Consider the following 13362-nt stretch of genomic DNA (forward strand, 5'->3'; position numbering starts at 1 on the left):
ACCATAAATACATAAATCATACATATAACTATGAAAATGTTCTCAATCAATAGACAACTTTGAACAAGATTAACTCAAATGTCATGCTTAAATTTCAAGCGCAAACAGATACGATTTAAAAGTCAATGAACAACAAGTTTTTAAGAGTTACTTCAGGTGCTAACTTCAGATTTCCTGAGAGGTCGTAAGGTGGCCACTCAGCATTTAGAGGGTGAGATGCAAGCCGACGAACTGGGCCCACTCCAAAGCAGCAGTGGCATTTGAAAATCGCTGTCACTAGGTTTAATCTAGGCTCAAATGCTTTTAGCGTTGAGGGCACCGGGTCAAACATCCACAGAGTGGCCCCTTAAAACCATGTGATCTGTGTGTAAATTACTATTAATTAATTAAAAAAGGGGGTTGACACCGGGTGGCTAAGTAACCTTGTTAAGTATTCAACTGAGTGTCTGCCCATGCCAGCAACCCTCCTTTTGGTCGTATCGGCAAATCCTGCACAGTTTCATAAGGAATGGACGAGGAGGGTAGGGGCTCAGGAATTTTTTCATATTGCCTGCAAACACATGATCATTTTTCTTGTTGGTTTTGATAGAAAACCAAGCTCTGTGCTGATGCGTAACCCACCAAGGGTACCGCGTTGGCGTGCAGAGCCGAACAGCCTCTCCAGCCCCGATTCATGGGTGGTATCACACGAAGTTTTCATACTGCACTGACTATTCTATTAGTACGTTTCTTCTTTTTAACCAGACCAGTGAAAGTCCTCCTATCACAGCTGCCACAGAAGATGCAGCTGCACCTTGGCAGCAGTACCCATGCAGGCAACTTCATCAGCCCCAGCAAGGGTAGCAGTTTTTGCAAAGTCTCTAGCAACATTGACTGCCCCTAACATCACGGTATGAGGAGCCTGCAAAATCAGTGCATCTCAACATCACGTATGAAATGTTTAGAAAATGTACCTCTAATATTTCCCCATATTTAAAAGCACCATTTCACAGGATCATAACACTACAGGGTTGAAGGGGACCTCAGGCGGCCATCTTGTCCATCCTCTGCTGCTCTTCCCTTGTTCACAAATCCAGTCCTTTTGTCACAGAAGTTATTTTATCATTATCATTTTGTCACAGCAGTTTCCACATACAAACCCGTAGACTAGCCAACTGCTTTGGTTCACGCTTACTCTCTGTCCCCTGTTTGCCTTCTGCTACACGTCTTCACCTGATTCACTCTTCTGGATCAATCTACATGGCAGCAACGCACTCTACGGCTACATGGAGAACAACATGTCTCAGGAATCCTACTTGTCTGTATTTCTTGTCACTAAACTCCTTTTGCTGTTCCCAGCATCCACCATCAGCCAAATAATGCCGGTAAACTCTGTGCAAACTTTTGCCATGAAGAAGATGAAGTAACAGCAACTCTAAAAAAAAAAAAAAAACACAATCCAAAAACATTGTTTGTTTCACATAGTGTTTTAGCATCCCTACATATATAGCTGCTATCGCTTTATATTTAAATCTATTATTTAAAAGTCTATAAATCGGATGGGAAAAATATTCGAAGAAATACCCATATTCTTGGCTACCAAACGTTAAGTCATAGTTAAGAGAAGGAAAACATTGTTTAATAATTTTAGTAGAAACTGTAAATGTTTAAATAATACAATCTACTGTTTCTACTAATTCTACAGAAACATCTGTCCGTTTTCATTTTGAAGATAACACTGCAGAAAGTGAGAAGTATTTCCTGCCTCTGAATATCATTTTTCTTGAAATAATAGACCTGGGATGAGAACGATTTTCACTTCACATTTTCCAACTAGCATGAGGGAACAAACTAACTGACGTAGAGGGAAGAGGCTCCTTAGACTCAACCTCTCAGCACCTCTGCCACTTGTATGCAAGCCACAAAGATATACTGAAACTGAAAGGGAGAGTCACTTCTTGGACCCACAAAGCTGGGCTGAACAGACAGAAATTTTTCACTCTCACTTAATCAAAATACAAATGCTTCTTTCCTGAGAATCAAGAACATATACAACGCACCACAGAAAGTAAAACAGAAGATAGCTTAAATGTACAGCCACAGAGAGAAGGGCACACTGGGCCACACTTCAAACACTAAATGAGACATGTTGGCAGCACCAGGAGAGCGGGCTGGATTAGCTTTCGCAGTTGAGCAATAACATTTTGGCAAGCAGGCCGCGAGCCTCCCTCCCCGCAGGGCGTGCGGCCCGGCCTTATCAGGAGGCCCCTTCGCGACACCGTTTCGGCCCAGCCACAAGCGCCTGCCAGCTCCTTTTGGCCTTGGGATAGGTAAAGAGCAAAAGACAAGACGCAGTCTGCGGCTGCCTTTATGACTGCTTCTTCTAACGTCATGACTACTCACATCAAGATAACTTTGACAGAGTGAATTGTGAGGGGGCGTGAGGATATAATTACCCTGCACTAACGAGACTCAGGCGGCTCTTCTTTATAGCGATATGAATCATTTTGTGCTTTTAGCTCCTTGACTTGGGTGAGGACAGCATCAAGCAGCAGAGCTTCAGCCGTAAATACAGCTTGCTTAACAAGGAGAGCGAACAGCAACAACCGTCTGATCGCTGAGGCAACACCAGAGCCTCGCTGAGAAGTGCAAATACCTGCATGTGAATGGGAACAGCATACAACGTATCACCACACCTGCAAATAAATCTGGCCAAAATCTGAAGTGAAAGGGCTTTTTTTTTTTTTTTTTCCTAAAAAGAGTTAATTTCCTGCCCAGCATGAAGCGTTAAATGAAACATGACATTTGATACTGATTGTGGCTCCCCAGCACTACGTGCACAGAGCAGAGGCAGAATCGCACAGGGTTGAGGCCCGAGTCGCCAAAAGACGGAGGAGAAGTAACACGAGAGCAGCACAAACTTACACGGGACCTATGGCCAATGCCTAAGCAGTGGCACCGTGTGTCACACATGAACATCCAAGAACGGCATGCACTATGGCTTTCATTTAACAATACTGGAAAAAATATATATATTTCATATATTATGAAATTTATGTACTGCTCTGCATTTAGCCATATGACAGCAATCAATTTCTTGGTCTGCACCAAAGCCTTTACACTAACTGTGGAGAACTAATCGCTGCCTAGTGCTCCTAAAGTAACAGCGTTTAATAGCTAATGTCACCAGCAATCTAAGCCTGAAGGGGGCTCCTTCCTGGGCATGCCAAAGGAAAAAATAATAATAAAATAAAAGCTCACTAGTAAGTTCCCAGTCCAAGACTAATTAGAAACCAGTTCAACCCAGTTATCCAAGGAAGCATAACGGCATTTAAATATAACCACTTAGAGAAAGTATGTGGCCAGAAATGAAATACCAGAGGAACACCTGGAAACCCTCCTAGAATTTCAAGCAATATCATGAACAGGTTCACAATAAAACTACTTGTTTGCAAGTGAAGGATGAAGAATTCTTACTAATAAGTTAGGATTTGGCTAATAAGTCAGACATAATAATAATTAAAGCAGGTTCTGCCCCTAACACACAGAGGGAGAAAGGCTATTTAAAAAAGATTACGAAACAGAAAGAGCAACTAATTTAGGGACTACCCCAAAGAGCAACTGCTATCTAGGCAGAGGATAAACTGCATGTAAACTCCCCAAGAATTTCCCTCTTGAGTCCCAGGAGAAAAAAAAAGAAAATGAAAATAACCAGACATTAGCAAAATTCTGTTTGCACAGAATGACGTTCAGATGGAGCAAGCTTCTTAGTCATATTCTGTGCACTTCTTTAATCTAATCTTCCATTTGAAAAGCAGGGATCCACTGGCATAATTTCCATACTGTTTCTAGCAATTACAGAGAGATAAAGAATACCAAAGAGCTCAAAGCAAACAATCATATTATTTAAAAATACAGAAGAGGAGCTCTGGCTAAGACAGCAGGAGAGCTGTTGGGCACTGGGTCTTTCCTTTAAGACTAAGTAAGTGACGCAAATGTGACAGAAGCAGAGGCCAATGTAACGGGTATCTAGAAAGCAGGGAAGTCCGAACCACAGGAGCTCCGGATGTGGGAAGGATGATCCTCCCCACAACTTAGGTCTGTTTCTGCACCAGCGGAAGCTCCTTGCCGCCAAGATCATTGAGCTACTCAAAGATTTTCCCTTTCCCCATCCTTTTCCTCTTATGCACATATTCCCTTTTTTCTTGTTCTCAGACACATACACCAATGCACCTCTGAGCAGTTTCTGATGAAAGACTCTGTCCAGGTGGTCCTGTTGTATCCAGCTTCCACACCCTAGTCCACAACAGGTGGACTGTTTATAAGCATCTGTTTATAAGACAGACTTTCCCTTTAGGAGAGGGGCAAGGGAAGTAAAACAACTCCCTAAACTAAAGGAGTATGTGGAAAGAATGAAAAACACACTCAGACTCCCAAGAAGCTAGCAAGTCAAAAAAAATTGCTTTCCACAGCCAGCTTGCTCCCAGCTCAATCTGCTAAAATTAGCAACCTCTACCAGGTACACCCTTTGAACTCGCTGGTTTGTTACCTCAGCATTCTCCCACCACAGAGCCGAGCTTGTGCAGACCTCAGACACTAGAAACTGCCAAGAAACCCTTCTATTCATTAAATCTGTGTCAACCTCAAAATGTTACTTGGTCTGAAAAGAGGCCACCAATTTTAAATACACTGTAGCCCTGTTTTGGAAGGTCCATTTTTCATTTAATGCAAGGAAAATCTTCTTTTAATATGTATTTTACACATTGGTTTCTATAGTGTCCCTTTGAAAATGACGCAAGTTGAAATTTCTTTTCCACTGAACTGTCACTCAAAAATTTTTCTATACCTGTCAAAAAAGTCAAAATACTATTACTTTAATATCACATTGATTTTACAACCAAGTTCTCAGAAAAGCTTCAAAGGATTAAATGTTCAGTTTAAAATCTGTTTGCCTGCCTGTCAAAACAATACCAGCTCTTGCCGTGTCTAGCACCAGCAGTAGATTTACTGAGCAGATTTCAGCTGCTAGAAGTCTAAACCTCAGGTTAAGCACATACTCTTAACACTGTTTATCTGAGCATTAAGGGACATGTAAAGATCTCCATTTTTATCAGTTTCCCTCCAACTAAATGGGGACATTAAGATTTACTTAACTGTTGAAGACAAAAGCAATGAAAAAGAGGATTAATGATGGGAGACACTATTCCTGCTCCCATTGAAGTCAATGGAACTTTCTCACTGATCTTCATGAGCACAAAAACATGCATCGAATGTGCCTGAACACAGGAAGAACGCGCTTTCCAAGGCATCACTGTTATGACTAGCAGCATGCAATGCTCCTCTTGTTTCAGGACACCTTAAGAGCCCATAAGAACAGAAAGAACCCCATGAAAATCCAAGATTCTGTATCACATGAGGTACTGATACTGACAGTTTTCAAGACTTCTTGCATTAAGACACTCTGTGTTGTTTGTGCGGCAGCAAATATTGTCAAAAGATAATTCGATCTTGATTTATAGTTTTACAGTTTGATACACAAAGAACTGTTTAAATAAATTACCTCTTGCATACATATATTGACATTTTAAGGTAGGTAGAAATGCTTTATGATATTAGACATCAAGAAAATGCACAACTGAATTGCATGAAATACCATTTCTAGTTTGTAGTTTCAAACATTTGGAAATAATGAGGTAGGTAGCTCCGGTGTACATCAACAGAGAAGGCAAAGAGGCTACCTAATCCTCTGACCAGCATTAAGTAGCAAAAAAGGACACTAATGTAAGCTTGCAACTTTTGAAGATTATATACTTCCATTTAGAGCAACTATATTTCTAGCCCATATGGTGGTTGAAGATAAGCACAGAAAGGCCAAAAGAAAAAAAAAAAAAAAACACACACACACTCTGAACCTTTGTATTTTTTCTTGTCCAAAAAGTAAGGTACAGTTTCCTACAAATATGAAATGTAAAGAAAGCATTGGGGCTAATGACAGTACTGCCAGCAGCAAAGAATCAAAAAAGATCACATACTCACAAACCTACAAGAAAAACTCAAGGAAACATCTGTACAGAATGAGATCACCCTAAACTTGTGGCACTAAAGTTAAAGCATTTGATTTACATTTCCAGATTTTTGTTTGATCCACCTCCCTTTCATTCGGCTTCCTATTTTCCCTGAACACAGGCATGAAAGAGCAGAGTGTTGACCGCAGCTGCTGAAACGTGCTGCGAGGAACATCCCCATGCAGGGCTCCCTCCTGCCTTTGGGCAGGGAGAGGAGCAGAGGCAGCAAGGGGGGACTCAGCAGAGCCCACGGGAAGGGCAGGAAAGGGAGTGAATCCACCCGCTCTTTTGGGACTACAGGCGGGCAAACCAGAGTCACCTATCGCTGGCATGTAACAACTCTGAAAGGGCATCAACCCTTATCAAGGCGACATATAAGTGACATTTTGATTAACTAAAGAGAACACTAGTATATTAAGGAGACCATAGCTGAAACTCCCTCTATATTTTTGTCTGTAAGGTGTTTACTTTTAATAAGAGATGTTGATAAGTCGGGTTGGAAGGAATCACAGATACAAAATATGTCTACAGTGAATCTGTAACAGGCCCTGCCTTTCTGAGTTGAAATCCCATGCTTCCATTTTAAAAGCCAAAATTCCTCACCTAAATTCCAGTGCAGTTCAATTTTCTGAAGAAATAACATTCCAATTAAAAAAAAAAAGAAAGAAAAAGAAAAGAAAAGCAGATGGGCAAACGAGGCTACCATTTCAGTTGCCTCTCCTCTGTGCCAATATATTACCTATGTGTTCGTGGATTGTCCATCTCAGAAGATTTGCATTGCTGATAAATAATCTTTCATTTCTTTATTCTTTTTTTGAACATGATGGTTCAAACATACATTCACACAGTAGGTGGTTCCACACAGTTGTCATCATGTGACATGTACTGCTGGATGGGGAGTCTCATGGCCCTGCATGCAGAAAGCAGCTACAGAACCACTCTACCAGATGCTGTGCGAACCCTAAAGATTTCAGAAACAGACACACACCCACTGAAAGTGTAGGCAGGGGCTTTGGACAGCCCCATGACAAATGCTGGAAATAAAGGTATTTTTCAACCATGCTACTGAGGTTGTTTTCACTCTTCTGGAGTCCAAACCAAGCCCTTAAATGCCTTCCCAGACTTCCAAGATGAAAGAGACTTCTCAGTGAGGTCTGTGCCTGTCTTCTAGAACAAGAGATGTTTGCTGTGTTTCTCTGAAGGAGAACCAGACTAACACGGTAACAACCATCTGAGCGACGGCCCCTGACCGCTCTGCGGTCTGCGTGGGGGCACACAGCTGCCAAAATGGAGACCTACGCTGGCAGAGACACAGTCACACAAACCATCTTGGTGTTGCTGCAGTTTCTTACCAACTCGAGCTCCCTCAGCAGTTTCAGAAGCAGAGATGGAGACTCAGACAAAAGTCTGAGCACTGCTGGTGCCAAGTATGGAGTTACCAGCCAAGTTAGTACCACCTGTACTAGAGAATGCACTGACAGTTGGCAGAGCTTATATAGCTGGGACTCAAACTGCTGTGATGGATAAAGAAATATTGGTGCGATGGATAAGAAAAGCAGATGCCTACAGCACTTCACATTGGCCTTCAGGGGCTGAACTGGTCCAAGGGATGACCAAATCACAAGTCTCTGTGGTAACCACAAGGACCTGAAAGGACTTGACTTCACCAGTGTGGAAGGGAGGACACAGAGACTTCGGATGGATTTCTTAGGAGGACGGACATTGGTAGGTGAAAGACAAAGCTCTCAGATTTGGCTGACTACTCTCCAGCCCATGATACCTACTAGGTCCTATATCAGAGCTTTCACTGTCTCCTCAAGGAGAAATTTCCTGTAGTTAAGCTCACCATTCCTTCCAGGCTTTAAGACCACCAGCACATGGAGCGCCTGCTGGGAACAAGAGCTGCCCTACGGCACGAAGGATATTGTGCACGTGTGTCTGAAGATGAAATTCAACTCCCACAGTAGGGTGTAAAATGGCCTTTGGAGACGTCATACAAGCTAAAGAGAAGCAGAGCTGCTAGCACTGAAAATTCTTAACAGCAGCTGGGCAGTTGCGAGAAAAAGAAATGATGCCAGGAATTCTTCACCTCACATACTCACCGAGCAGGAAGGAGGGCAGAAGTGACCATGGCCCCTGAGGAAAATGTTTCTAGCCTCAGATGACAGCGCATTTGTATATCCACACAAAGAATATCCACATTTCCTACCCCCTCAAGAAAAACAAACGAAAACAAAGCCTTCCAGTTATAACTTTATGTTAAATAACTGCTGATCAGACCAAATTCAAAAACTATGTCTGTTTATCTTCTACCTCCTCAGAGAGAAGGAGCTATAACTGTTTAATAGGAAGCTACTTCATAATTTGCATGCACTTAATTGCAATACTACTGCTCATGGCAAAAGGTATTTAAATAAATCTTTTTGCAGTCAACTAAGTTTATTCACAATTCCACGCATTTGTGAAGTTGTCACTGGTCAACGTACATTAGTTAGCGGAAAACCTATCATGAGCAAACGTATAAAAAATTCCTCCTTACACGTGTGGATACCTCCTCCATACCACTGACAGTCCCAGCACTGACAGAGTAGTGGTTAACTTGTGATAAATTCCATGATATTACACTCCCTATTCATTTCAGATTGGAAACAAACAGATCGGAAGTGATCTATATGAACTGAAAGACAAAATAAATAAAGAGGTCAAGTGTTTATCCATAGTTCAGGTGAATCTTCCTACATTGGAGTTGCTTAAAATAATTTATGTGAATATGTCCACATTTTTCCTTGTTTAGCTCAATAAATATATTTTTAAGACTCTAAAGCTTCATATAAATCATTTTCATATAACCAAGAATACTATGTGTTCAGATATTTAAGAAACAAAACTAAAAAATGGCGAAGGACATTTCTAACGGAAAAAGAAAACAGAAGCCTAGTTATTTCCATTATTTCTAAAACAAATTTATATGTAGACATTTGTTTTTCAACTGACAGTCACATGAATTTAGATTAGAAGCCAAAATTTCTAACAACTGAGACTTTCAAAGATGAGTGCTGCCCTCACATAAAAATCTGCAATCTCATACTTCAGAGTACATAATTTACACTAGAGTAGTTCTATTCATTTGTGCAGGATCATGAACATGTTACTGGGACATGGCTGAGAACAAACCCCTGGGAAGAGAGGTTAGTTTACTTCTGCAAGACCAACAGCAGCAGCAGTCACTAATGCTTTATACATCAAGTATTTATGGTTGAATGACAATACCCACTTAACCCGCAACCCACTAAACAGAAATGGGTCTATTTAGGAGGAGGTCTGGCTGTTGAAATGTTTGAAGCACTGCTTTTATTACTTGGTCACTTATTTTCTTTTCTCTCACCTTTTACAAATGCATAAGGAAACATCATAATCACTGTGGCCAGAATAGGCAAGTGTTTTTTTCCCTTCCACAACAAAAGCCTACTTGAACATGGCAATGCACCAGGAAGACCTGAATTCTGCTGTCTCTTCACCTCCCAGCTGACAGGGGATGTGACAAACACTAGTAGCCCAGGCCATTCAGCATCTTCACAATGTTTGCAAATCTATTCTTTTCATCAGAGGTGATAATAACTAAGCAAATTCCACAGCAAAAGAGGAAATCGAAGCCACATTTATATGGTGCTGATCTGGAAACCTGCAACTCGGGAAAGAGACCTCTTGGTCTTCACTAGCAGCTCTCTGAGAACATCAGTTCAGTGTGTGGTGGTAGCCAAAATGGTCAAAAAACCCTCAATTTCATCAAGTAGAGCGATGAGAACAAAACAGTGTTTCTCCCCTTGCCACTTCACAAAACCGACATGCCTACGTCTTGATTACTGGCTGCAATTCTGGTCTCTGCATCTGAAGAACATAGAGAAGCTGAACAAAGGACTGAGAAGGGCAACTGAAATGATGAAGAGGGTGGAGTATCTGGTATATTAAAGGAGCATAAAAATGCTGGGGCTCTTCATTGTGGAGAAAAGAAAGCCAAGAGGGGATAGGGACAAGGTTTATAAAATCATGAAGGTGGTAGGAAAGGTGAGATTAGAACTGCTCTTTAACAAACTGCACAGTGCTTGAGCTGGAGAGCACCTGTTGAACAAAGCAGGAAAACAGGAAAAAAAAAAAAGAATGCACTTTTTAGTGTGATTAGTAGTGAGCTTCTGCAAGTTGCTGCCACAGAATGATGGAAGCAAGCAGGTTAAGAAAAGAATTACACAAATTCATGGACAACAGGTCTATAAACATCTAGATACTAAAGGGACTGGGAACACATCCCTAATCCAATCATGTGGGAAGCATGAGAACAGATTGCAGAAAGTGGCCAGCCCAACATGGCATCCATAAATAGCAGGTCCTATTGCCTTCTACTGGTGAGATTTAGTAGGCAGTTTCTTAGGTTCTATGATCTTCAAGAGGTTTAGAAATTCATTATATCAAAACATAAACTCTGGTTGTATGACAGAGCATCAGCAATTTATGGTGCTGTTCACAGGCCCGTCACAGGTCAGAAGTTAGTTAACAGGTCCGCAATTCGGAGAGGTGTGAGCTCCTGCCCAGAACAAGACCAGGGACTCAAAGGGGGTACTACAGCCGTCAGCCAGCCTTGAAATACAACAACTCTCCACCAGCTTTCTCAGCTCCAACATACAGACTTAATCCGTCACAGGTCAGCTGCTTCTTAAAATAACCAGAATGATAAATCTCCTTTCAGCATCTGCTAGAAATCAGCACCCGTTGCTTGTCATGGACCAAACATGGTTATTAATGATTAGCTGAATCAGGTTATGAACCGAACTGTTAGTACAGGCTACGGTCAATAACGAGGCAACATCTCTAGCGCTGCCACTTCAGCAGTCTCACCAAGGTCAGTGCAGCTACTCGAGTGGTTAAAATAAAGCATCTGTGCCTCAGCAAAACCAGAGTGCTACAGATCACAGCACCTGATGGGCACATAGACATTCCCTTGGACCACATCCTGTACCCAGCCCAGTGAAGTCTTTTTCCCTGATCCAAAGAAAAGCTTTGGATCAGCCTGTACAATCACAGTGTGTTTTCTCTACTTCATATTGTTTTTGTTTATTACCTCTCTGTTGGTCTTCTGTTCCATTAAGTTGTTTTTGTGCTTCTTCAATTTTGTCTGCAAGAAAAAGAAATCATTACTGAAATATATATGAAAAAGCAAGATTTCAGAAAGTCATTTACTGAAATCTGTCTTGAAAAATCTGTTTATATTTAGGAGTAATACCATTCACACATAAATATGCAGTACATTATGAGTAATACTGCCATATAAAATTTTATCATGTTTTACCAGCAATGCTATTGACACATTAAATTACACAGAACTGCAGAAAGAAAAGCATTGGCATGGGATCTGCAGTCAGCAGCTAATCCCACAGTAGTTTCTTGCCATGTATAATAATTTATGCAGTCAGGGGACTCTTCGGAATAGGTATTATTGTGCATTACTGATGCGCAGAGTATTTTAATATGGTTTTGAAAAACGCTGTTAGAAGGAGACAATGCCGCGTTCGACACGGTGAGGCAAAGAGCAAACAGACCCAGTATGGGAAGGGATGGAGCCAGCGCTCCCACAGGGGAGCAGTGGGGAGGAGCAGTAGCCCTGTGCATATTCCTCTGTGAAACTACCCATAAATCGCACAGATGAGGCCGGTCCAAAAAGAGGTCGTCTTTTTACTAACTCTGTTCTTAGCACACAGCCTGTTGCCCCCCAGCACATCGGCATGGGAAAGGGAACTGTGTTTCTGCAGATGCTCCACAGAAAATCTCACTGGAAGGGTGAACTCCATTTTATAACCGTGTGTGTGAAGGAAGAAGAAAGAAAAAGGGCAACTGGAACTAATAAAACCTTGAGCTCCATTTCTTTCTGGTAGCAAGCAGTCCTCCAAGTGGCTTTGGGGAAAAGAGGTGGTGTTGATAGGAAGCAGCAGCCGCAGCACAGGCCGAGCTCTGCTTCAAACTGCGGCCTGAGACACCAAGATCTGAGCTTGGAACGGGGCTTTCAGATATAAGGGATCATTTTCCAAAGCACCTCTGAAAGTTTCCAGGTGGCGGTTATTTAGAAAACTAAACTGAAAGAATGGAATGCAACAGGATTTATCCTAAAACTCCGTGGCTGCACTGGAGCAGCCCGGGAAATATCCTGGCTGCAGCGTTTGGAAGAAGGCCTACAGCTCCGCAAATCATAGAATCATAGAATCATAGAATGCTCAAGGTTGGAAGGGACCTCTAGAGATCATCTAGTCCAACCCCCCTGCACACGCAGGGTCACCTAGAGCACGTGGCACAGGACTGCGTCCAAGCGGGTTTTGAAGATCTCCAGAGGAGGAGACTCCACAACCTCTCTGGGCAGCCTGTTCCAGGGCTCTGTCACCCTCACTGTTAAGAAATTTTTGCATCTCCCTCTCTCCCAAATGTGGATGCTGCTTCCCCTCCTTCTTAGGCAATGTGGGGCACCTACAAAATGATCCTTTCTTTGACAGACTTTATCTGAAAGCAGTGGTTTTAGGTGACTTTTCCAGTATCTATAGGCATAATAAAACTACAGGATGTTGGAACTATTTGTTCACAGTTGAAGCCTGATTCTTCAGCTTTGTGTTTCTGCTTTTCAAACCTGGCAGGACATCCCCCTTTCACACGAAAACTGCCTGATTTCTCCCCCGTAAGCAGTCCTGGGGACCGCCTCAAACCGGCTCCCGCGCACGTGTGCGGGGCACCCTCGCGAGCGGCCACCGCAAGGCCCGAAACATCCAACTTCCTCCTCCTTCCTCTCGGGTCGGGGGGACACACAGCCATATTGAACGCAGTTTTATACGCAGCTTCCTTTGCGTTGATTTACCTGCTGCTGAACACAAGCAACTCAGAGCTAGAACCGGCCTTCACTAGCTTTTTACCAACTTAATTGGAAAAAGGACATCTAACCATCTTCCTATTTCCTTCCAGATTATTTCTTTACAGAAAAGGGACAGAATAAACTACTTACAACATCTCATGATAGTTGATAAATCACATGAACACACAGGAAAAATTAAACATTGAAAAATTAATCCCGTAAACTAAGCTGTAATATTTTACCAAAAACCAGTCAAAAATATAGACTGACTATCAAATTCATTTGCCTTTTGCTGAGAAATACACCCATTATTATGATACAGAGTTCATCTGTTGAGTGGATGGAAAAGATTCGCCATCAAAATCTAAGCTGAAGTATACAAACAACAAAAGTGTCAACATTAAAAGAATTATATCTGCATATTTCACACAATCA

General features: G+C 42.0%; 1 protein-coding gene across 1 annotated transcript in view; it reads right to left on the reverse strand.

Annotated features, from left to right (window-relative positions):
* HIVEP1 (HIVEP zinc finger 1) overlaps positions 1-13362 on the reverse strand; it is a 108803-nt gene that overhangs the window by 35393 nt on the left and 60048 nt on the right. The window contains exon 3 of the mRNA XM_088521748.1: positions 11158-11211. Within this exon, the coding sequence (XP_088377874.1) occupies positions 11158-11211 (54 nt within the window). The remainder of the gene's footprint in view (positions 1-11157; positions 11212-13362) is intronic.

The sequence above is a fragment of the Tinamus guttatus genome, unplaced genomic scaffold (genome assembly GCF_059628265.1).
Source record: "Tinamus guttatus ecotype Peru unplaced genomic scaffold, ASM5962826v1 Tinamus_guttatus_pri_ptg000131l, whole genome shotgun sequence".
Classification (NCBI taxonomy): Eukaryota; Metazoa; Chordata; class Aves; order Tinamiformes; family Tinamidae; genus Tinamus; species Tinamus guttatus.